The following is a 21,793-nucleotide window of genomic DNA, read 5'->3' as shown; positions in this document are numbered from 1 at the left end:
GTACGTTTACTTCAGGAAAAGAATCCAAATTCTGTATTTTTTTATATCACATAGGGGTAGGGATTTGTCTACAGGGGCCGCACAGAAAGCGGTACGTGAGGCATGTAACGCCTGTGAGGCGGGCACGCCCGGAGCTGTGCTGCTGACTGAACAACGGCCGCCGCCGGGCCGGGGGCGGGCCGGGGGCGGGCCGGGCCCGAGACCTCTGTGGGGCTACGGGGGGCGGCGGGAGGGCTGCTGAGGGGGAGGGCTCGGGGCACGCCGGGAGTTGTAGTTCGGGGGAGGCCGCAGAGAGCCCCGCGCGGGGCGCGCTGGGAGTTGTAGTCCGCGGGGCTGCCCGCCGCGGCTGCCGCTTCTTGCCGGCGTTTCCCGGCGGGCCCCGCGAAGCCCGACGCTGATTGGGCGGCGGCGCGGGGCGGCGCATGCGTGGTGCGCGCACGGCGAGGGGCCCGGGCAGGAGCCGCTTCCTGCAGCGCGGGGCCCGGCGGGCGCGGGGCGGCGGCGTCGGGGCCGGGAGCGGGGCCGGGGCCGGGAGCGGCGGGATCGGGAGCGGCGGCGGGGCCGTTCTCCTCCCCTCCCCTTCCCCGCCGGTGCACCGGAGCGCCGCCGGCTTCTGGCCGCTGATTGGCTGAAGGAGAGAGGGGCGACTACGTCACACCGCTGACGCCACCGGGGTACGTGCGTGACGTCATTGCGGTGCCGGGGGGGGGGCACCGGGGGCGCTGCTCTCCCCCCTCCCCCCCGGTGCTCCCCAGCACGGGCCGGGGCCGGGGCCGCCTCCTCCCCCCGGGCCCGGAGCCCCCAGGAGCTGCGGCCCCACGGCAAGGCGGGGGGGGGGGGGGGCGGCGAGAGCCGGCTGCGTCCCCGCGCCCGGGGGTGCCCCGGAGCTGCCCGGAGGCGGGGGGGGGGGGGGTGTCTGCCGTCCGTTAAACCCCGGGGCTTGGCCCCCGTTAAGCCCCCGGAGCTGGGCCCCGTTAAATCCCCGGGTTTCTCTCCTGTTAAACTCCGGGGCTTCACCCCTGTTAAACCACAGGGCTTCGTCCCGTTAAACCCCACGGTTTCACCCCCGTTAAACCCCCGGGTCTTGTACCCGTTAACCCCCAGTTTCACCCCCGTTAAACCCCGGGGCTTCCCCCCCCGTTTCTCTTCCACCAGGGCTCGCCGGGACCAAGCAGGCGCAGGCGGCGATGAAGAACCAAGGCGGGGAAGCCAAGGCAGCCCCGCGCCCCGCGGGCACCTCCGCGGCTGGCGGCTCCCTGCTGCTGGAGGAGGGCGACCCGGCCGAGGCCACGGCGGCGCTGGAAGGTGGGGAGGGGCCGGGGCCGGGGCGTGCGCCCGCTGCCTGCGGCTGGCGGCACGGGCAGGAGGCGTGGGGAAGCCCCGAGGGAGGGTTCCAGGCCGGGAGGTAGCGGGGCCGCTGCTGCTTCTGGGCGAGGGCGGGGTGCTGTGCGCACCCCCTGGTGCTCGGGCAAAGGCAGGTGTGGTTTCAGGGGCAGAAAGTCCTGCTTTCCTGCAGCTCCTGCACATACATGGGTCTGAAGTAGTTACTGCCTCCTTTTCCGAGGCTCAGAGTTGATTCTGGTGTGGATTTTTGATTTTTTTGATTTTTGTGGGCTGTTTGTAGGGCTTAAACCTCCAGGGACCCCCTCCAGGGTTCCACACAGAACGTGTCAGCCAACCCTCCTGGTGGTAGCGTTGGGCGATCTGCTCTGTCATTAGCACTTGGTAAAAATAATTGCCTGGGAGACAAAAAAACGGGTAATCACGGGGGCGCTTGGTTAATCACCTTGGATGCTCACGCCTCGTAAGCGTGTGATGTAGGAAGTGCCCGGTGAATAGAGGTAGTTTAATAATAGAGTTAACGGAGTTAGTTTAATAACCCGCTGCTGTAAATCTCCCCTTTGGGGGAACTTTGGAAGCACAGAAGTGTGCCGAAGGATGCGCTGCCTGCTCTTCCCCGCGTCTGCTGCTGGGTCGAGACGCGTTTGGTCTGAGCCAGTGCAGCTGCTCCTACGTGTGGGAAGACGGAATGACCCAAAAGCTCGGCTCTGGGGGTATCTGCAGGCTGCTCCTCCGAGGGAAAACTCGTGCACAACCTGCTTGTGCTAAAGGCTGGCGGGTAGGGGGCAGTTCTTGCTCTTGACAGATGTCAGGGGCTTGGTCGTGCTCTCGTGATCAAAGGGGAGGCTGCCAGGAATGCACCTCCATTGTCAGGGCAGCGCCTGGAGACGCCGCCTGAACAAAGCGGCTTGTGTTGGTGGAAGTTCGGCCTGCCCTGTGCCGTGGGGTGCTCGGGGAAACCTCGCCCTGGCTGCGCGTCTCTGGGGAGCAGAGAATAGGCTGCGTGGGGGAAGCATCATGCTTTGTGCTCGCGTCTCCCACAGCTCCTCTCACGCAGGAGGACACCAAGTCCTCCCGGCCTGCCGTGCGAGACGTCTCGGAAGAGCTGAGCAGACAGCTTGAGGACATCTTGAACACGTACTGCGTGGATGCCAGCCAGGAGGGTCCGGGCGAGGACGGCGGGCAGAGCGAGCCTGCGGAGCCGGAGGAGGCGGAGAAGTGTCGCAGCGAGTCCCCGAGGAACGGCGAGCAGGAGCCGGGTGGCCCTGAGATGAACGGGGAGAAGGAGGGCACGAAGGGGACGGAGGAGTTCCGACCCGGCGAGGAGTGCGGGGAGCGGGATCAGAAGAAGGCTCAGGAGAAGAAGAAAGCCAAGGGCCTAGGTAAGAGGTGCCCTGCGGCGGTGGTGCCGCCAGCCCGAGAGCCTTGGAGCAGAGGTGGATTTTGTGCTGCCCTTAGCACAGCGAGCACCTTGGGTGCGTGATGTGCAGCAGGGTCTGGGAGCGGTACGGCATCTCCTTGTGGTGTGGGAGGAAACCGAGAGCTGCAAAGGCACTGACAGGTCCTGGGTGCTGCCCCAGCCTCTGAGTTCTGCACGTTTCCCCTCTGCGGGACACAGCTCGTCTGGGCAGCCCGGTGGTGGTTCCCTGCTCCGAAAACCAAGTCTCTTCCTGGCTGCTCTGATCGCTCGCCTGCTGCGCGCAGTGCGGGCCGTGGGGCAGAGCCCTGGGGAGGCACTGGGGCTGGGAGCTCTGGCCCAGGGCATTCACGGCTGCGAGGCCTGCTTTGTCTCTGCTGTCCTCGCCTTTAGGAGCCAGAATTCTGCATGAGTGATGTTTACTTTTTTTTTTTTTCATGCTGTGTCTCGTTCCAGGCAAGGAAATCACTTTGCTGATGCAGACGCTGAACACCCTGAGCACTCCAGAGGAGAAACTGGCAGCACTGTGCAAGAAATACGCTGAGCTGGTGAGTCCTTGCGTCTGCGTGCCAGGTGCTGGGGCAGAGGGAGGACGCTGCTGCAGCGAGCACCGGAACTGCGTGGTGAGGCAGACGGTGGCCACAGGTTATTGTGCTCTTGGTGTTGGGAGGGGCGGTCTGGGAACACTCCTGTAGCTTTGTCGTGTATGTTCCGGGATCTCTGTGGTGCTGGATATCCAGATGTCAGAGGGCAGGCGTTGCTTGGTCTGGCTGGGCATTGTTGGTTTGACATCCTGTAGAGGTGTAAGCAGGGACAGGAGCATTTTTGGCAGGTCAGCGTGTAAGAGGGCTTCAGATACGCTTCGTGTCTGTCCCTGTAAGTGGAAGCTGCATCTCTTGCCCATCTTGTCCTGGTAGCGTACGTGGCCAGTTCTGCTGAGCCTGCGTTCCTCATCTCTGCAGGCAGGGCTGAGCTGTGAGCTGGCAGGCCCAGCTGCGACAGGACCACACGGGTACATCTCCTGCCCCACCACTCAGTCACTGTGTTTCTGTTGATGATTTCTTAGCAAGAAACGTGTTTGGCAGAGCCAGCGCGCTGCTAGGAGCGTGTTGTAGAGCTGAGTACGCACATATTTCTCATGGGCCACGTTTAACCTGAGCACGTGCTGTATTCAGGGCAGAGGAGACCTGGGACTGTCCGCGTGCATCCCAAGGGGTCGTGTTCGGGTTTCCCTGCGGCTGGCCGTGTGCTCAGAGCTCTGCTCCATGTGAGCAACGTGTGCGTGGAGCTGCTGGAGAAATGCGCGAGTCTGTCGGGTCCTGGTAGGATCCCGATTCAGGAAGGAAAAAGGCCCAGTCCAGGGGACTTTGGGCTCTGCATCAGTTCTGCTCTGCTCAAAACCAGCACCTTTTGTGTTATAAAACTCTTGTTATTCTCTTACGGTACACAGAGCACTTCTTTGGTCCCCCTGTTCCCTCATACAGGCACAGCTTTGCCCTGGTCTGTTTTGCTACATCTGTGCCCTTTGCTCTCCTGCCCTAGCTGGAAGAGCACCGTAACTCCCAGAAGCAGATGAAGATCTTGCAGAAGAAGCAGACGCAGCTGGTGCAAGAGAAGGACCACCTGCAGAGCGAGCACAGCAAGGCCATCCTGGCCCGCAGCAAGCTGGAGAGTCTGTGCCGCGAGCTGCAGAGACACAACCGCACCCTCAAGGCAAGTGTCTCCCGGGCGCTGCTCCAGGAGCTGCTTCCTCCCGAGCACTCGGATCGCTTGCTGCGGGGCTGGGAGCCTCTCTGGCAAGCTGACCTCTGCCCGTGGTTGCCCACAGCCTGATGACTTCCAGAGCAGGCGTTTAGTTCTGCTGTTAAGCCTTCGCCTTGCGAGGGAGAGGAGGGCAGGGGGCTGACCCGCGTGGTCTTGTGTGGAGAAAAGCAGGGAGCTTTGTGGGCTGGCGCAGCTCTCATAGGGAAGGAGGGTGGGCAGTGCCCGGGATGCAGCGTGCCCCTTGGTGACTGCGCCAGCCGTGACCAGGAGCAGCAGCGACTTGATCCAGCCGCTCAGTGGAGCTGCTGCTGTGCGAGGGAGTTCTCCGGGGTCAGCAAATTGCCTGCGCATCCTTGTGCTCTGCGGTGCTGCCCACTTCTGCCCTTGGGGTAACTCAAGGAGGCACCCAGGAGGAAGGGGCATGACTTATCCACCGTGCCCAAGCATTGTTCTGGGCTGTGTTCCCTGCAGAAATGCCGGGGAAAGGCCCAGGGCAGGCTGAGGAAGGGGTGCTCAGGCAATGGCCCATGGTCCCTTCCTGATTGATACCAACGTTAGCGGGAGGCTGGCTGGGCTCGGAGCAGCACGGCGTGGGCAGCTTCGCTCACCTGCCTGCCCGCACAGAGCCTGACGTGGCCCTGCTGTCTCTGCCCTGCTCGTGCAGGAGGAGGGTGTCCAGCGTGCCCGGGAGGAAGAGGAGAAGCGGAAGGAGGTCACCTCCCACTTCCAGGTGACGCTGAACGACATCCAGCTCCAGATGGAGCAGCACAACGAGAGGAACTCCAAGCTGCGCCAGGAGAACATGGAGCTGGCGGAGCGGCTCAAGAAGCTCATCGAGCAGTATGAGCTGCGGGAGGAGGTGGGTTGGGGCGGGGGCCTGGGGCAGCCTGCTGGGGTGCGCCCGTTCTGCCCCGGGGAGCGTGTTTCTGGGCAGGGACTGGTGGGAGAAGGGGCCTCGGGGCTCTGGGGTCTTCCCTCAGGATCTCTGCCACCTGGGCAGCAGGGCCCTGGCCGAGCGTGTCAGTGACTGGTGGCGTTTCCTTGGCAGCACATTGAGAAGGTGTTCAAACACAAGGACCTGCAGCAGCAGCTCGTGGACGCCAAGCTCCAGCAGGCACAGGAGATGCTGAAGGAGGCAGAGGAGAGACACCAGCGGGAGAAGGACTTTGTAAGTCTCGCAGCAAGTCTGTAACGGTTCCAAGCAGTTAGCTTTTTGCCTTGTTCGTGGAGGTTTGTTGCTGCTGGGTTCCTACGCGCAGAGCCCGTGTTGGATGAGGCCATCCCAGGCCCGCTGTTTGCCCGGCAGTGACTGTGCCCCCAGCTGCCTCAGGAGCACGGCTGGAGCCCCTGCTCTGCCCTTGGCGTTTCTCCCAGCCCTCTGCTGTCTCCAGGCCAAGCAACCAGCTGTGCAGCGCGTATCAGGAACTTCCCCTGGTGGCGGCGAGGTAACGGCTTTTGTTCTTCCCTAGCTGCTGAAGGAAGCTGTGGAGTCGCAGAGGATGTGTGAGCTGATGAAGCAGCAGGAGACCCATCTGAAGCAGCAGGTGAGCTACCTGGTCTGTGTGCGCTCAGCCTGCTTGTTCGTTTGCCTGCTAGTTTGTTTGTTTTCTCTTCCTTTCTCCCTCAGCGGGGAACAACCTGAAGTTGCTTAATCTGGAAAACACAAGGGCAGGACTGTTCCTGAGTTTGGTATCGGTGTGTCTGTGGCAGCGCAGAGTTTGCTGAGACCTCTTTCAGCTCTTCTGCCTTGTGGGAGAAAGGGGCCTTGGTTTTACCAGCACGTTTCCCAGTGCTGGGAGCAGTTGTGTGATCATGCTCTGCTGAATCAGACCCAGCAAGTGCTTCCTGCCAAGGCCAGGAGGTGTTTGCAGAGCACATCACTCTCTGAGGATGTTTCCCTAAGAAAGAAGAAATACTGTTCCGCATTTTCCAGTACCTAAAGTTGGCAGAGCAGCCCCATGCTGCTAGGTTGTTTGTCATAAAGTTCAGTCACAAGATAACTAGCTCACTTCTTGGCTAAAATCTCCCCTCTCCCGGGGAAGGCTGTCGGGAGGTGCCATGGCGAGGAGCTGTAACCCTGTCTCTCCCTGCAGCTTGCTCTCTACACAGAGAAGTTTGAAGAATTCCAGAACACCCTTTCCAAAAGCAGCGAAGTGTTCACGACATTTAAACAGGAGATGGAGAAGGTGGGTAACGCTGTCGCTGCCTGTCAGAGCGTGTGGGCTGGAGGCACTGCCTGTCTCCTCGCTGCGTCTGTCAGCGGGATAAGCTGCAGCTCTGTTTTGTTGAGTTCTGCTGGCATTAAACCAGCCACGAGCTGGCTGCTGATAGAAGGTGGATACTGGACTTGCGGGGTGGCTGCTGCACCCCTCCTGAATCACAAAAAGCAGCGCTACCCCTGTCTCCTGGTTTGTGTTACCTGCTTGGTGTTTCCCACTTGACGCTGACAGCAACAAGGCAAGGAGACGTTGTGCAGGACAGCAGGATCTCGGTGTCTGAAAGCAGGTTGCCATTTGTGGATACACGAGGTGTGCCCCACTGTATCACTGGCTCATTTGTTCCCTTTCTGTCACTTAGATGACTAAGAAAATTAAGAAGCTGGAGAAAGAGACCACTATGTACCGTTCTCGCTGGGAGAGCAGCAACAAGGCTCTCTTGGAAATGGCTGAAGAGGTAAGGAGGCTCTGGCTTTCTGTGCTGAGGCAGGCATCTTGCGTGGTCTTTTTCCCCTGAAGTTCCCTTTGGGGTTTTGTCTCTCTCCCTTTCTGCCTTCGTCCCCGGTGTGGTAGTCTGAAAGCTGCCTCTCTATTTGCAGAAAACCCTACGGGATAAAGAGCTAGAGGGGCTTCAGGTGAAAATCCAGCGCCTGGAGAAACTGTGCCGAGCCCTGCAGACGGAGCGCAACGACCTCAACAAGAAGGTTCAGGACCTGTGTGCCCACGCGCCCCGGGCAGACATGGACCTGTCGGAGCCCCTGAAGGACCCAGCCCGGGAGGGCTCCGAGGCGGTGGCAGGAGGTGCCCCAGCAGAGCAGCGCCTGGCTGAGGATTGCCTTCACTCGGGAAAGCCAACGCACGGCACAGATCCTGCGGAGACGCTTGGAGAACTGAGCATAGGAGGCCTGGGGCAGAGTGGGACTGAGGAGGGCCCTCAGGGCGCTGACTGAGCCCGCCGTGCGGTAGGCAGAGGTAGGGCGAGGGAGGGTAGCGTGAATGTTTCCAGACTCCGATGCCCCTCTCCTGGTCCTTGGACAGGTGCAAGAGGACAGCCCTCCCTGGGCTTCGAGATTTCCTAGCGTAGGTTTTTGGAGGGTTTTTAAATTTTTATATATATATATATGTGTGAGACATATATATATATGGTATATAAAACCTGTGCAGGGCAACGTACACTTTATATATGAATATATACGGAACCTAGAACGACCCACCTCCCTGCGTGTGCGTGAATAACTAATATATGGAGACTCAACTGATTGTCCCTTTCACTAAAAGACCTTGTCATTGGCAGGCTGTGACTTCCCCCAAAATCTCGTGCAGCTCAGGAAAGCAGGTGCATGGATCGGCCCCAGCCCTCCTCTGGCTTGTGGCACGGGGACAGCTGGGCGCGTTGCTTCCTCTGCCTTCACGGCGACACTCTCACGTTGAGTGACAGCAAAAGAGTTGAGCGAGGGAGAGCAGAAGCGTTTCCCAGCTCTGGATTCTCCCTCCCTCCTCTGCAACAGGCAGGAGGGAGCTCCTGGACTTGTTATTGCTTTCTCATGCTCTGGCTGGCAGCTCTCGAGTATGAGCTGAGCAAACGAGGGCGAGAGAGGCTGTTTCCCCTCTGTATGGGTTTTGTGTATTGAATGGGGACAAAAAGAAGCAAACTGTGGACGCCTGGTTCACCCAGGCCTCCTGCAGGGTCTTTGCTCTTCCCAGAACCTGCCAATGTCTCGATAGCCTTATGATTCACAGTTGCCTCTTTGCTATACGCACATGTGCACAAGTGTATTAAACAGTTAATCCAAAGGTCTAACTCCGAAGTGTTTTGCACAAGCACGTGTGATCAGTTGTGCAAGGGGACGGGGAGGTCCTTCCAGCTGAGCTCTGCCCTGCCTCAGGACCACCCCTTGGCGCTGAGCGGGGTGGTCCTGGAGGCGTTCACGGAGCTGGGGCTCCAGGAAGATCCAACCTGTGTCTGCTCCGCGACCTGCTGAAGCTGAACCGCTGGGACCAGCACAGGACCGTGCTGCGGGCTGGTCCCTCCTGCAGTCAGCCCCCCGCGGGCCCTCCAGTCTGCACTGGCGCTGCCCGGCCCCCTTCTTGCCCTCTGCCCGGTCAGAAGAGCAGCTCCCGGGTGCCAGCTGCCGCCTGGCCCGAGCTGCCGCCGCTGTGTCTGGGTGCGAGCCGCAGCCTCTGCCCGCAGGACCAAGCGCTCGCCCACAGGACCCGCTTGTGCCGGGAGGGCGTTGAGAGACACGTGAGGCTTGCTGGCACGGGGCTTGGGGGAGTTCTCCTTAGTTTCTCAAGACTTCCTCTTTTCACTGTTGTTTTGGGAGACCTCTGCTTCCTTGAAATCCTTCCTGCAGCTTCTCTACAGCAGACTTTATTTTCAGCATTGCCTTCCTTCTTGCTTGAAGCTGAAGTGAGCTGGCCTGAGCCGTTCCTTGCGGTGGCTGCATTCAGTGGAACAGCCTTGGTTTCTTTTCTGGTGATGCAGCTGCTCTTGCATCTTCTCTCTGCAATTGTACGGTGCCCTTGCGAAGGACCTGCCCTGGGAGCAGCCTGCAGTAGGTGCCTCTGCATCCCCCTTTCCTCCAGAGGAAGTCCAGCGAGTTCAGGCTTAATGACTGCGGCTGTCTACAGAGCCCAATAAGCCTCTGTAGAGCCACAGTCTTGAACATCCACTAGGATACGTTCCCTGGAGTTCCGTGGGGCTTTTTCTTCTAGCTCTGCACCGCCAGCATCGCTTCCTCCTGCATGGGGACGCATCTGCCTCTGCCAGGGGCCTTCTGGAGTGAGTGAATGTAGCTCTGGCCCAGCGGGAGCCCCCAGTTCCCCGGCAGCAGGGCTGGGCGAGGGCTGCAGCCTGGCTCTGGGCTTCTCTTCTTGCTCTTTCAAAGAAAAATCTCATAGAAAGTCACCACCACAACCACCACCCTTTTTTTTTTTTCTGTTATGGTACAGATAACCTCCGCGGGGGGCTGGTGTATGTATCTTGGTACCCAATAGAGGTGCACACAAACTCACTGCTGCTGTCTGTGTTATTTCTCAGGCGTTAGGGCCGTGTTTGGGAGCGAAATGGGGGACGCTGGCTTGTGGGGTGGGAGTGGGGAGGCTGGGAGGGGGACTTCAGGTGCAAAGCTGCTGGCACATCCCTGCCTGAGGGGAATGGGTGGGGGTCTGTGCCCAGGACCCCCGGCACGGGGCAGCTCGTGCTGCTCTCCCCTGGGAGCTGGGGGAGCCCCTGGGGCCCCGCACTGCACGCACCCTGGGGTCCCGCAGGCACGGCCCAGCCGGGGACCCTCCTGGCACCGGTGCCGTCAGCCCGCTGAGGGGTCAGCCCTTGGCATTTGCGACACCCCCCCGGTTTTGCTGGGGTGCTCGTGGGGAAGGCGCTGGGGCGCAGCCCCCGTTACCCGCTCGGGGCCCGCTGTGCGTGCGGCTGCCCAGGACCGGGGCCGCATCCTGCCCTCCCCAGCGCGATGCCGGTGCCGATGCCGGCGGTGTCCGGCCCGGCAGCAGCGCCCCGGGGCCGTGCGGAGCCCGGAGGAAGTTCCCGTTCCCTTTAAATGCAAATCCCGGCCCCGGGGCTGCGGCCGTCCTGCGGGGCTGGGGAGGCGGCCGGGCGGCTCCGCGGGACGGGACGGGACGGGACGGAGCGGGGGGGCCTGCCGCAGGTCGGTGTCCCCGTCCCCGTCCCCGTCCCGCTGCTCGGGGGGGGGCAGCCGGAGCCTGCCACAAAGCAAGGGGCTCCCTCAGCCCCGTCCTGCCACCGCTGAGGGCCCAGGAGGAGCTTGGGGGGGGGGAGGGGGGGTCGAAATATTCCTGGGAGGGCTCGGGGGGTGTCGGGTCCCTCCGGTGGTCTCAGCTCCAGCTCTCCCTTAGGGCATCCGGGGGCTTGCCCTGCGCCGCTGGGGCTGAAATCCCCTTTTCTGCGGCTCTGGGAGATGACGCTGTGAAGTAATCCCTGGCTGGGAGCTCCCTGGCTGTTTTTCAGGTCCCAGGCTCTGCCCTGCGCCGTGATGCTGCGGCGCAGACCGAGATAACGCAGCCCGAGCTCGGCCGTGGATCCCAGCGGGTGCGGGCAGAGCGCCTGGCCTCGGCCCTCCTGCTGCTGCCGAACCTCGCTGCAACCCACCGAGCCCCGCCACAACTTGTGGAGCCCTGCTGCAGCCCACCGAGCCCCACCGCGTCGCCTCGCTGGGGTTGTGAGGACGAAGAGGCCCCGCACAGGGAAGGGGCTGCCAAGAGCCGTGCGTCCATCCCGCGCGGGTGCCTGTCCCGCAGCTCCGTCCAGGATGGAGGAACGGAGGAAGAAGCGGAGCCCCAGGGCCCAGCCGGTGCCTGCCGGGGCCCCACGGCCGCTGCCCGTCAGCAAGAGCACGTCCTTCGCGCTGCCGCTGCCCGCCCTGCCCTCGGCCCAGCAGCGCGCCAGGCCCCGGCGGTCAGTGCTGGTGTGGGGGACCCTCGGTCCCTGCGGCCCCCTCGGGAGCTGGGGGGCCAGGGGGGGTCTGGCGGTGCCACCACCTGCGTGTTCTGCGCAGGGCGAGCAAGGAGAGAGTGCGGGCAGGTGGCACGGGGGCGGCACGGGGGGCTCCGCTGCAGCACAGCTTCCTCACTGAGGTCTCCGACGTGTGCGAGATGGAGGGGGGGCTGCTCAGCCTCCTCAGCGACTTCCACTCGGGCAAGCTGCAGGCTTTCGGTGAGGGGCTGGGGGCCGGGGGGTGCGGGGGCTGCGCTGGCGGGCTGTGACGGCTCCCACCCGCGGGCGCAGGGAAGGAGTGCTCCTTTGAGCAGCTGGAGCACGTGCGGGAGATGCAGGAGAAGCTGGCACGGCTGCACTTTGGCCTCGACGTCTGCGTGGAGGAGCTCCCTGAGGAGCAGAAGAAGGCGGTGGCTGACAGGAACCTGGACCAGCTGCTGGTGCACGTGAGTGGCACCTCCGCGCTCCGTGCCCAGCCCCGCAGTGCTGGTGGGGTCCCCACCGGCCCCTGGCCTCCCCACCGGTGCTGCAGCCTCTCCCTTTGCCTCCCGCAGCTGGAGGAGCTGAGCAGCTCCATGTATCCTTGGCATGGGGTGGCAGTGGCGGTGGTGGCAGGTGGCAGGGGATGGCGCAGCCTCCGGTGCTTTCCCTTGACGCGGGCCCAGACAGAAGCTGCACCTGGCGGAGAGCCCCGGCCCTGAGGAGGCTGCAGCCTGACCCGGTGCCGTCCCTGCTGCGAGGAGGAGGCTGCTGCGAGGAAGAGGCCCCGTGGGAACGGGACGGGACGGAGCAGCAGCCACAGCCCCGCACGGGGAGGACCCCCCCCTCATGCCCCCACTGCAGCACCGATGGCGGCGACACCTCGGGCACCCGCCTGGGAGAAAACAGTGGGGACTGGGACCGGGCCCTCCCCTTTCCCCCCCCCCAGCCCCGCCGCCATCTTGTGGGCCCCCATGGCCGGGCGGGTGACGCCATCGGCCGGTGCCCGCTGCCCCGTGGTGATGGCGGCGGTGGCGGCGCCGGGCCCGCAGGCGGAGGCTGAGCAGTGGCGGCGGCTGCTGGGCGCCGTGACCCGCCTGCAGGTGGGGGTCCGAGGGGGGCACGGCGGGAGGGCCGGGCCGGGGCGCGCTGCCATTAAACTGACTTGGCTCCAGGCTCGGCCGCGATCGTTTCTTAACCACAGGGGGCCGGGGGTGGCCGGGGGCGGCTCTCGGGGGTCAGGGGGTGGCTTTCGGGGTGTCGGGGGGCGCGGGGCTCCTGTGGTGCCTCTGCCCACAGGCCTGCGTCAGGGGCTGGCTGCTGCGGCGGCGCTTCAGGAGCTTGCAGCAGGAGTACGAGGAGGTGGTGAGGGAGATCGAAGGAGACCTGAGCGAGCTGCAGTGGACGGGACGGTACCTGCTGAGGCCCGTCTTTGTCCCCAAGGTCCGTGCCCGTGCCCGTGGCCACCGGGAGGGTGGGAGGGTGGGCCGGGGGCTCGGCAGCTCTTGGGGGGAGCGTGGCCTGGAGGGTGGGCGCCTCGGGTGCTGCTTGCGCTGCGCTGCCCAGGAACTGTCTCTGTCGACCCTGCGCTCTATTTCTACCTGAGGAAAGTGACAGTTACAGAGCCAAGGCTCTGGCTCATCCTGTTTTGTCACCGAGTCCCCATGCGAGGGTTCAAACACCCGGCCTGCACGGGGGTTTCTGCAGACCTCCCCTCCATGCGCCCACCTCAGCCATTCCTAGCAAACAGTCCCCACTGTGGTGGCTGAGTGCTGCTATTTAATGCATTTGCTGCCTCTGGAAGAGAGGCCCTTTAAAAATCTGTGTGGCCTGACCAGAGCATGTCAGTATCGGGGCAGGATTGCTGGTAATGGTAGGTACCTGGCTGGGACAGAGCCCTGACCCACAGCACAGCCCCCCTTCAGATCTTTCTGTTTTCCTTTATGTCTGTTTGTTCAGTTTGTCGCATGTTGCTTCTCTAGAAGTCACTGCAAGGAAAGTGTTCGGCTATACAAGAGTCTGTACCGAGTGACAAGGCCAGCACAGAGAAAACAGAGCAGGAGCTGGATGCTTCCGAACCGGAGCGGGACTGGGGCTGCAGCAGCAGCAGCGTGAAACCTACAGCCCAGCTGCAAAGCGAGGAAGACCCCTGCTCCCTGGGTGAATGTGATGTAGCGAGACCCCCAAATCCAGGGGCTGACACAGATAAAAGCACTGCAAAGGGGTGCAGTGCCCTAGCAGAGAGCGAGGAGTGGCAGAACAGCAGTGTGTCATCCGTGTGGGACAGCACTGTCCAGGAGTCAGAGTCCCTCGAAGCCTGCCTGGGTAAGGGACGGGAGCCCCTGTGTACCGTGGCCAGGGCTGTGCCCTCTGCCCACGTGCTTTGAATGACCTGGTGATGAGGTGATGAGTGTGGGTGGCAAAGTGTAGATCCTTGGAGAATCAAAACCTCAAGACTGTACTGGAGAGGTTAGAGAAACTCATTGCAGGACGGATGGTAGATGCAATGTGAGTATTCTGGTAATAGTTTCTTCCATTTCTCTGCAGAAATTCCACTTGAGGATATAAAGGAACTTCCCCGAACTCGAGCTGGCCTCCAGTCCTACAGAAATCACTTGATCATGGAGCTGCTGTGGTTGCAACAAGCTATCGTCAGCCGTAAAAACGTAAGGGCCTGGCCCTGCCTCTTAGAATCATAGAATCAGGAATGATTCTGTGATTCTATAGAATCACAGAATTTTTTCATTATTCCATATATGGAATCTGTTTCTATGATTGTGTGATTCTGGCTGAGTGTGATGACTTTGCTGGCTAATCTGCAAAGGCAGGTGCTTTCCTGCTTCTCTGTCTCTGGGATTTAATTGTTAACACCTGATTTTATTTCTCTTGCAGTACCTGATGCTGAAACAGAGGCTGGGGACTCCTGACCCATAGGAAGGTGTTCCCGAGCGTGGGGGACATTTGTACTGGTGTGGAGGAGCAGAGGAGCTGCAGCACCATGGCATGACCTCAGGGACAGCAGTAGCCTGAGGGGACTCCAGCTCCACGGGCTGATGTTCTCTATGTCAGATGCGTGTGGCAAGAAAGATATTTTATTTCTTTTAAATTTGAATAATTGGTTAAAGCAGGGGTTAATTGTCACTGCAGCTAAGGAGATTGTGTGCCCTGGAGGGAGTCCCAGGGAGGTCTCCTTCCACGAAAACCTTATTTCTGTTGGCAGAGCCGGGTGGTTCTGGGGTAAATTAAGGCTGGGAAGACCGTCTCTTGCAGAAGGTACTCTTTGGCCAGCTGATTGCTTGTGGTGGACCTGAAATGCCTGAAGGCAACAGGTGCTTTCAATTTGTAGGAATAAGCTCTTCTCCACTGAATTGTGGGTGACCCCTGCCAGTATCTGTGCTGTATTTTTGGGATGTTTTCATATGTTACAGCTCTGGGGTCTCCAGGTGCTCGTGGTAGGAACACCTAGTTGAAATACTAAGTTAAGGAGGAAAGTTTCCTAACTTTCCTGTGCGGCTGTTGGGGATAGAATATCTAACCTGACCTTCAGGAGATGAGGCTTGGTTCCTGACATGCACATTTCTGGCCGTGGTAATACAGGTGTGTGCGGCACGGTCACTTGGAGAGAACGCCTCACGCTTCAGGGAGCAAGTAAGGAGTTAAGGGGTTGGTGCTGTGCTTTGAGAGTACTTTGTTTATAGAGATATTTTTTATTTTTTTACCTTAGCACTAGTTCAGGGATATTAAACGTCCCTCAGAAGGGGACTTCCTGCATGTTGCTCTGGTTCCTTACGGGGACCCTGAGTCTTCTGTGCAAACACTCTGTTTGTATGCCCTGAGTGGGTGCTGTTATTGTGTGGCGGAGATATCCTTCTGTTCCTGATGACACTGACTTGTATGTGAATAAAAAGCATTTCTGCAGCTTGTTTGTGAACCTGCCTATTCCTGCCTGCCCTGCCTTCTGCTCCCGGCCAGAGCCAAGCGGGTCCGTGGCCTGTTCTGCCCCATGCGGCCTGTTCAGTGCAAGGGGCGGTGTGTCTGCTCTGCTGTGGACCTTTGTCCAACACGCACAGGGCCGAAACCCACTGCACTTCCCATGCAGTAGCAAGTGATGGCAAGGGCTAACAACTTCTGGATATTGATGCTCTGGATGGGATGTCAGATGCTGGCGCTGCACCTCTAAGCTGTTTATCAGAGTCCAGTGGCCACAGTACTCGACGTGCAGTGAGGGTGAGGTTGAAGAGCCCTGTGGTTCCTGGTTCTCAGCTAGCAAGGTGTTTGCAGGTTGTTTGATGTGGCCTCCGGACTGGCCCACAACTTCCTCCTGCTGGGCCTGCAGCCGTGGAGACGGCCAGTTGCTCAGGGGACTGCTGCGGGGAGACAGCAAAACACAAAGACGGCTGCTCAGAAGGCTTTGGGCTGGGCAGGAGGCTGACCAGAGCTCTCCTCCGTGCTCTGCGGTGGTCTGTGGGGCTTTGACCCACGGGGATGAGCTCCAGAGGCTTAGCTCTGGCACCTCCAGCCAAGAACGTGGTGGTGTACCGCAACGGTGACCCCTTTTTCCACGGGAAGAAGTTTGTGGTGAACCAGCGGCGGTTCCTGACCTTTGAGGCGTTTCTGAAGGAGGTGACCAGGAGCATTCACGCGCCCCTGGCTGTGAGGAATCTCTACACCCCCAGGGACGGCCACCGCATCGCTGAGCTGGGGGACCTGCAGGACGGGTGCCAGTACGTGGCTGCGGGGTTTGAAAAGTTCAAAAGGCTCAAGTGAGTAGGTGGTCCTTCGGTCCCGGGGTTTGGTTTAGTGGAGGTGTTTTTGTTTTCTAATCCTGCATGAAGTAGAGCTGTTTTGGTTCATCCTGAAATGCAGAAGGCTGAAGAGACTTGTGGCATTGCTTGAATCTTGAGGTGACGTGTGGGACGTGTGTTGGGTGAATTTGGCTCCCTGAGTGCGTGTTGCATCCTGCTGAGGAGGGGGTCCGAGCTGTATTTAACAGCAGTCAGTCCTTGGAGCCTTGACCTGTGCTTAGCTCAAAGGAATACAATGTTCTGGGTGTCTTTACCATGGATATTTGAAATGGTCTTTGATTGACTGGGAAATTATTAAAAATATCAGACTTTAGAGTGAAATTCTGTAAGTCCATGAGACAAGGCACATAGAGGATTGTTTCTAAAGTGACCTAAATAATGAACACATCTGGTGACGATGCACCAGGTCAAAGCAGCTGGCCATTCTCTCCCTGCTCCTTAGTCAGTCATGGCCCAGCTGGTATGTGGAATGTCATCTTGTTCCCACAGCTATTTAAACCAGGGAAGGAAGGAGCTCCGTGGGACAAGTAAGAGCAGCGGTGTGCAGGTGAGTCTGAGCTGAGTGAGGACGGGCAGGAGTGTGGAAGGGGGGAGGTATGAGGGACATGAAGAAGGCTGGCACTGATCAATCAGAAGTTGAGGTTTAAGGCTGCAAGGTGCCCAGTGGAGATCAGGTAAAAATGCCACAGGAATCAGTAGGCCGATGTGTGTGTGAGGGGCTGCTGCTGGGTACCTTCCTCCCGTCTCAGCCGTGCAGGGGAAGGATCTGTGCACAGAGGTTCTCTGGCAATTCTGGAACGCTCTCAGCTCTGTGAAGAGCCTCTCCAGGCCTTGATGTTGCTGACAACAAACCCCACCTAGCAGCAGCAAACATGAAGGCAGGGCAGGCAGATCCTGGTGGAGAAAAGGGAACAGCCCTGGGAGGCTCAGTGCCAGGGCTGTGCTGTTTTTGTGCACTGACCTTGTCTCCAGTCCCGCACCGTAGCTCCCTGGAGGTCAAACATCGCAACACGACGGCAGAAGCACACCCACCTTACAATCCAGTAAGTGCCTCAGTGTTTTCTCCTTGGAGGGTCTTTGGGAATGCTTCTGGAGGGAATTTGTTGTAAATATTGTCAGGCATCTGCCCATTTCCCCTCCCTTCCACATACTGTCTCCTTTGGGAAATTGAACAGAGATGCTGGTGGCACAGATGTCAGTGTCCAGTGACGGTCTTAGATGAGGAGCTGCCGGGGTGGGGAGAATTGATGCCTTCATAGCTGTTAATAGAACATTTCTGCTCACTCTTGGTTGTAGCCTTCTGGCTGGTTGTGACCCACAGGACGGTGCGTGTGATCTGTTGATTGTAAGGGGCTGTCAGCAGCTCTGGGGCTGAGATGTGTGAAAAGTCTTGGGACAGTGAGTGCTGTGTTCATGGGAGCTGTAGGAACACAGTCTCATGGCATGCTCTGGGCTATTTCTGCTGCAGTGTTTTCCGGAATGGGGATTTGCTGAGCCCTCCTTTCCGACTGCTGTTCTCTCAGAGCGCCCCGCTGCAGTGGGACACGCTCCTGGCTACGCTGACAGCGAAAGCTGACCTGCGCAGCGGAGCTGTTAACAGGTGGGTGTCTGGACAAGGCACTGCTCCGTCTTCCCTCTTTACGTCCAGGAACATAAGCAGCACTTAATAGCACGCAGGATTGGGAGCTCAGGCGCTTCCAGCCTGCTTCGGCAATCTCATCTGCTTTTCAGGTTTTCCCATCTTTAAATTGGTGACAACATCAATGTCCTAAGTGTTGTGTGAGGAGGGCTGACGTTGGTGGTAGTCAGGTGAAAGAGCGATAAGCAAACAATAGTGTGGCACACAAAGGGAGCTTATGTCTAGAAGGAAGGGCAGAGGGAAGGGGCTTTCATGCAACCAATGCAGCCTGCCTTCTCACACATCTATTTACTGGTACCCAAAGAGAAAGCTGAGAACTACTGCATCTCACTGCTCCCCAAGTGTGGTATTTTCATGTGCTTCCTTGGAGTAATACAAGGAATGATTGTTCTTCTCTGACTTGTCTTGATCCTGTTTAACACCTGTTTGCTTCCACACCGAGGGGCTGCTCACTGTCCTCTGACTTTCCCCGGTGTCGAACCCTTTGCTGTCTTTTCCCGAGGCTCTGCAGGCTGGATGGCACGCAGGTGTTTGGTGAGGAGGGGCTGGTGAATGACGGTTACTACGTGGCTGTGGGGACTGAGGAGTACAAAAAACTGCCTTACTTTGAGCTGCTGGTGCCCCAGGATTCTGCATGCAGGACACCATGGTACGTAGGCTGTGCCTGAGAGGTTTAAAGGGTCATCTCCGCAGTGCTCTTTGGCTACAGCTATCCTTAGCCCTCCCATTCAGTGCTGCCTGCCTCAAGGGTCCTGCAGCTCGCTTCTGCCTGATGCTGAGAACCTGCTTCTCCTTTGTTTTAGGAACCATCCAGATAGACGCAAAAAGTACAGCAGAAAGGTGGGTGGCTCGGCAGGCACAGGACTGCGTGTGCTACAATCACAGCTGCTCCTGTGTAGACATCCATACAGAAGCTGTGGATGCGTACAGCAGTCTCCCTGCCCAACTGCCATGGTTACGGCATCCTTGCTTGGCACCATCCCCAAAGCAGCATCTGGGGATAGCTGTGGCCACGTCGGACTCGAATTAAATCTCACTGCCTGAAGATCTCCTTAAGGTGGCCTCACTGACTACTTCTCCTTTTTGGATGTTGGACAGGGAGAACTCATCCTGGAGCAGAGAGCTCTTTTCTGGTCACTGTGCGGTGAAAATGCCAAGTGGAGACTGCAGATAGAGCAGCTGGGCTGTCCTGGGTTGTCCACTGACACGTGGATCTGTACTATCTGTGCTCACTCAAAGGACTTTAAAATTTCCTTTCTTTTGTTTTCAGTTTAGCCAGCGTGATGCCACCTCCCAGGACAGTGCTGCTGCCTCTGCTCTTGCTGAACCACCCCAACAGGTAAGGACTGCAGAAAGCATTGTTTTGCGTTCCCTATATCTGGTTCGCTTTTAGTACCAACTTAAAACCCCAGACAGAGAGTGCAGTGTGACAGCAGAGGGTGCGGGATCAAAGCTTGTAGGGGAAAGTAACAGTCTTTAGTGGAGTACTGTGCAAAACTGCTCTTGTTTTATAAGTTGCTTTATCAAGAAAGCCTACCAGAAGCATGTGATGAATACTTTCAGCTGGACGGTTGCAGGGTGCAGACCCCAGGAGCTGCAGAGACCAACAGGAGCCCGGTTGCTTTTCCACCACTGCACAGGCAAGTCAGGAGGTCTCACCTCAGGGAGGAAGAGTCCATTTTCCATGCTAAACCTGTCCGTGTGGGACAGAACAGGAGGAGGAACAGGAGTGTGCAGCACTGGCCTGATCAAGGTAACGGATTCTGCTATAAATGTAGAGAAGTCTAGCTTTACTTTGATGCTAAGGGACAGAATAGTTCTAGATGCACAAAAAAAAAAAAATCAGCAATGCATCAAATAACTGCTCTGTTTCTGATTCTTCCTCTCCTCATCTGGGCACATATAAAGACTTTTCTGGAGCCTCAATAAGACTAGACCATGGCAATCTGCTATACCCAGTGAATTTTTTTTTTTTTTTTTCCTCCTTGCAGAAGAAATTGTCTATAAAGCCAAAGATCCTAGGAAGGAGATGCAAGGTGCTTGGGGAGTAAGAGAGCACGAACACACTAGGGTGGAGGCACCCACTGATCAGGTATAAGAAATACTTTCCTGCCGTTAGGTGTCTCACTGCTGCAGGGCATTCATTGTCCCACTAGAGTCTACCCCTGCTCCAGTTTTGCACAGCTCCAAGAGCCAGCCTTGGGTGAACACGTTAAGAACAGGTTGTGGCAATTGCTTGGGAAAGTTTTCTCACTTGTTCTTAGTCCTGTTCATGAAGTTTGCACAGCACTGTGCTTCCCCCTAGAATGTGTAAAGATGAAAGTAACCACCAGGGGGAACTTCAGACACCAGAGGAAGCGTAGCTTCAGCGCTCTGCATTTTAGAAAGCCAAGAGATTGTCATCTGGGTCATGAACATTTCCCTTCTGAAGCATGTTACAGCTCCCCACGACAGTAAGGGTATAAAAGGCTTTCTTGGATTTTTTATTTTTATTTTTATTTTTCTGGTGTGTGTGTGTCCTATTTCTGTCCTTACTCCTCTTCCAGAGAGTTGCAGAGACTGTGGAAGAACAACTCACACCAAAAGCCCAGTTTACAGCAGTATTTATTCTACTTAATGGTTCTGTGCAGTGTGTAAGATCCCTTGTGGCTGTGTTCAGATTTCTTACACTAAAATTCAGTACCCCCAGATACGACTTGTTAATTGGAACTTGCCTGTAGCTAGGTGAAGCTTTGAAGCTGGCAGGGAATAAACGTGTAATTGCTAAAATGCCTGAACATATTTGTTAAATAATAATGAGCTTTACACTTTTTTTAAAAAGGGAAAAATCTTCATTTTCATCTTACAGAATTTTGTTTTAAAATGTCTGAAAGATGCTTAGCGTTTGTGGGGCATCTGTGTCTTAAACTTGTCATAAGCACATTGAGAATTGATATAATGGGATGACATGCGTCATATTACAGCTGATTCACCGTTCTGCCCAGGTAGTCTCATCAGACTAATTAAAACTTCAAAGGAACACAGCTCCTTTGAACTGAAGTTAGAGAAGGCCCTAGTAAAAAGAATTAGCTACCAGGTAGTGACGTCTGGGCTCAGCGGGGAGCCTCATGCTCCGATTTGCTTTAGGAGCTGTGCTATACAGTCATAATTATCTGAGTGCTGTGGCTCTGCTCTGCACTGGGAGGGATTATCAGGCCTTACAACAACCACCTTTGAATTTAATGTAGAGACCCAGGTTTGCACACCAAAGCCTGTGTAAGACCAGAAACAATCCATGAATTTAGTCCCAGAAGCTTTCTGTAACAGCAAAGTGCCGCATTAATAACTATTTTTTTTCTTCTTTCTACAAAAAGGCGAGGACTGCAGGCACAGCACAAAAGCCCGCGGCAGGGAAAAGGGATGGCAGCGATTCTGAGGGTGAGGATCACTAAATGACGTTTTCCCTTGGCAGCAATCCTGCTCTGAAGAGCTCACAGCGGGACCGTGATGGGAGGACAGTGAGGTATGCCACTAGTTGCAGATAACAAAAGCATGCAAGTCTGAGGTCTGTGTGACATTTATAGACTGGCCAAGCTTTTTGATGAATTAACAGAATCTTAGTGAGCACCCTCATTATCTGCGCTTGAGAGACTACCAGTGAACAATGAACCAGATGCACATTTCTGTTAAAAAATTAAAAACATTCCTCCTTTCCTCAGCCCTGTGGATGATGACGTGGCGAGAACAGGGCTGCTTTTCTGAGCTTTAGTTTAAAAAGCAGTTTGTATCTGAACTTGGGAAGTAAGAATTACTGCATGGAATACACTCCTAACAAAACATCTGCCACAAGTTTGTTCTGTGTCAGACACTTCCCATACAGGGATTCACAGCATCATTGGTCCTCTGATTTGGAATGCTTGGATGATGTTTGTAGCAATCAAACCTGCTCTCAAAAATACTTTTTGTTTCTGTTAACTTGTTTTAAGATCGTCTGCGTGACTTAGGAAAAGTCGCGGTAATAAAGCGCTGTCGTATTATCCCCATTAGCACAAGGCTTTCTGTATTTCTTCCCCCGTGTTCCTGATAAACGACAAGGGTGACAAAGATTTTTCTTCCTGTGATCTACCTGGTATTGTGGACTGACTAGTTCACTGAAAAGAAGTCGTCCCTTCCTTCCATGGC

At 57.4% G+C, this 21,793-nt stretch overlaps 4 protein-coding genes across 11 annotated transcripts; all 4 read left to right on the top strand.

The window, feature by feature from the left end:
• Positions 1-434: 434 nt before the first annotated feature.
• Positions 435-8,532, top strand: TXLNA (taxilin alpha). The gene is made up of 11 exons (XM_066982477.1): positions 435-674; positions 1,156-1,305; positions 2,385-2,723; positions 3,215-3,306; positions 4,301-4,471; positions 5,187-5,381; positions 5,571-5,690; positions 5,992-6,066; positions 6,616-6,708; positions 7,100-7,195; positions 7,338-8,532. Exons 2-11 carry the CDS (start codon positions 1,188-1,190, stop codon positions 7,686-7,688), a joined length of 1,650 nt encoding a protein of 549 aa, XP_066838578.1. The 5' UTR covers positions 435-674; positions 1,156-1,187; the 3' UTR covers positions 7,689-8,532.
• A 1,718-nt stretch (positions 8,533-10,250) lies between these two features.
• On the top strand, positions 10,251-12,363 carry CCDC28B (coiled-coil domain containing 28B). Its single transcript, XM_048049621.2, has 6 exons — positions 10,251-10,403; positions 10,724-11,170; positions 11,271-11,428; positions 11,501-11,655; positions 11,764-11,786; positions 11,875-12,363. The coding sequence occupies exons 2-6, from the start codon at positions 11,025-11,027 to the stop codon at positions 11,924-11,926; spliced, it is 534 nt and encodes a 177-aa protein (XP_047905578.1). The 5' UTR covers positions 10,251-10,403; positions 10,724-11,024; the 3' UTR covers positions 11,927-12,363.
• On the top strand, positions 12,058-15,106 carry IQCC (IQ motif containing C). 2 transcript variants are annotated; one of them, XM_066982491.1, is made up of 5 exons: positions 12,058-12,291; positions 12,488-12,631; positions 13,171-13,513; positions 13,736-13,854; positions 14,081-15,106. In XM_066982491.1, the coding sequence occupies exons 1-5, from the start codon at positions 12,058-12,060 to the stop codon at positions 14,120-14,122; spliced, it is 882 nt and encodes a 293-aa protein (XP_066838592.1). In that variant the 3' UTR covers positions 14,123-15,106. The 2 variants fall into 2 exon arrangements, with proteins under 2 accessions (XP_066838592.1, XP_047905569.1); XM_048049612.2 differs by lacking the exon at positions 12,488-12,631.
• Positions 15,107-15,274: 168 nt separating this feature from the next.
• DCDC2B (doublecortin domain containing 2B) lies at positions 15,275-21,731 on the top strand. Of its 7 annotated transcripts, none has more exons than XM_048049603.2 (10): positions 15,275-15,951; positions 16,483-16,540; positions 16,966-17,036; positions 17,462-17,593; positions 18,144-18,281; positions 18,436-18,472; positions 18,903-18,971; positions 19,196-19,385; positions 19,624-19,724; positions 20,986-21,731. In XM_048049603.2, the coding sequence occupies exons 1-10, from the start codon at positions 15,674-15,676 to the stop codon at positions 21,061-21,063; spliced, it is 1,152 nt and encodes a 383-aa protein (XP_047905560.2). In that variant the 5' UTR covers positions 15,275-15,673; the 3' UTR covers positions 21,064-21,731. The 7 variants fall into 7 exon arrangements, with proteins under 7 accessions (XP_047905560.2, XP_013039773.3, XP_013039772.3 ...); XM_013184319.3 differs by having other exon boundaries at positions 18,135-18,281; positions 21,084-21,731; XM_013184318.3 differs by having other exon boundaries at positions 18,135-18,281.
• The last annotated feature ends 62 nt before the right edge of the window (positions 21,732-21,793 follow it).

This window comes from Anser cygnoides, chromosome 24 (genome assembly GCF_040182565.1).
Source record: "Anser cygnoides isolate HZ-2024a breed goose chromosome 24, Taihu_goose_T2T_genome, whole genome shotgun sequence".
Lineage (NCBI taxonomy): Eukaryota > Metazoa > Chordata > Aves > Anseriformes > Anatidae > Anser > Anser cygnoides.
This window is presented reverse-complemented; position numbering and strand designations above follow the sequence as displayed.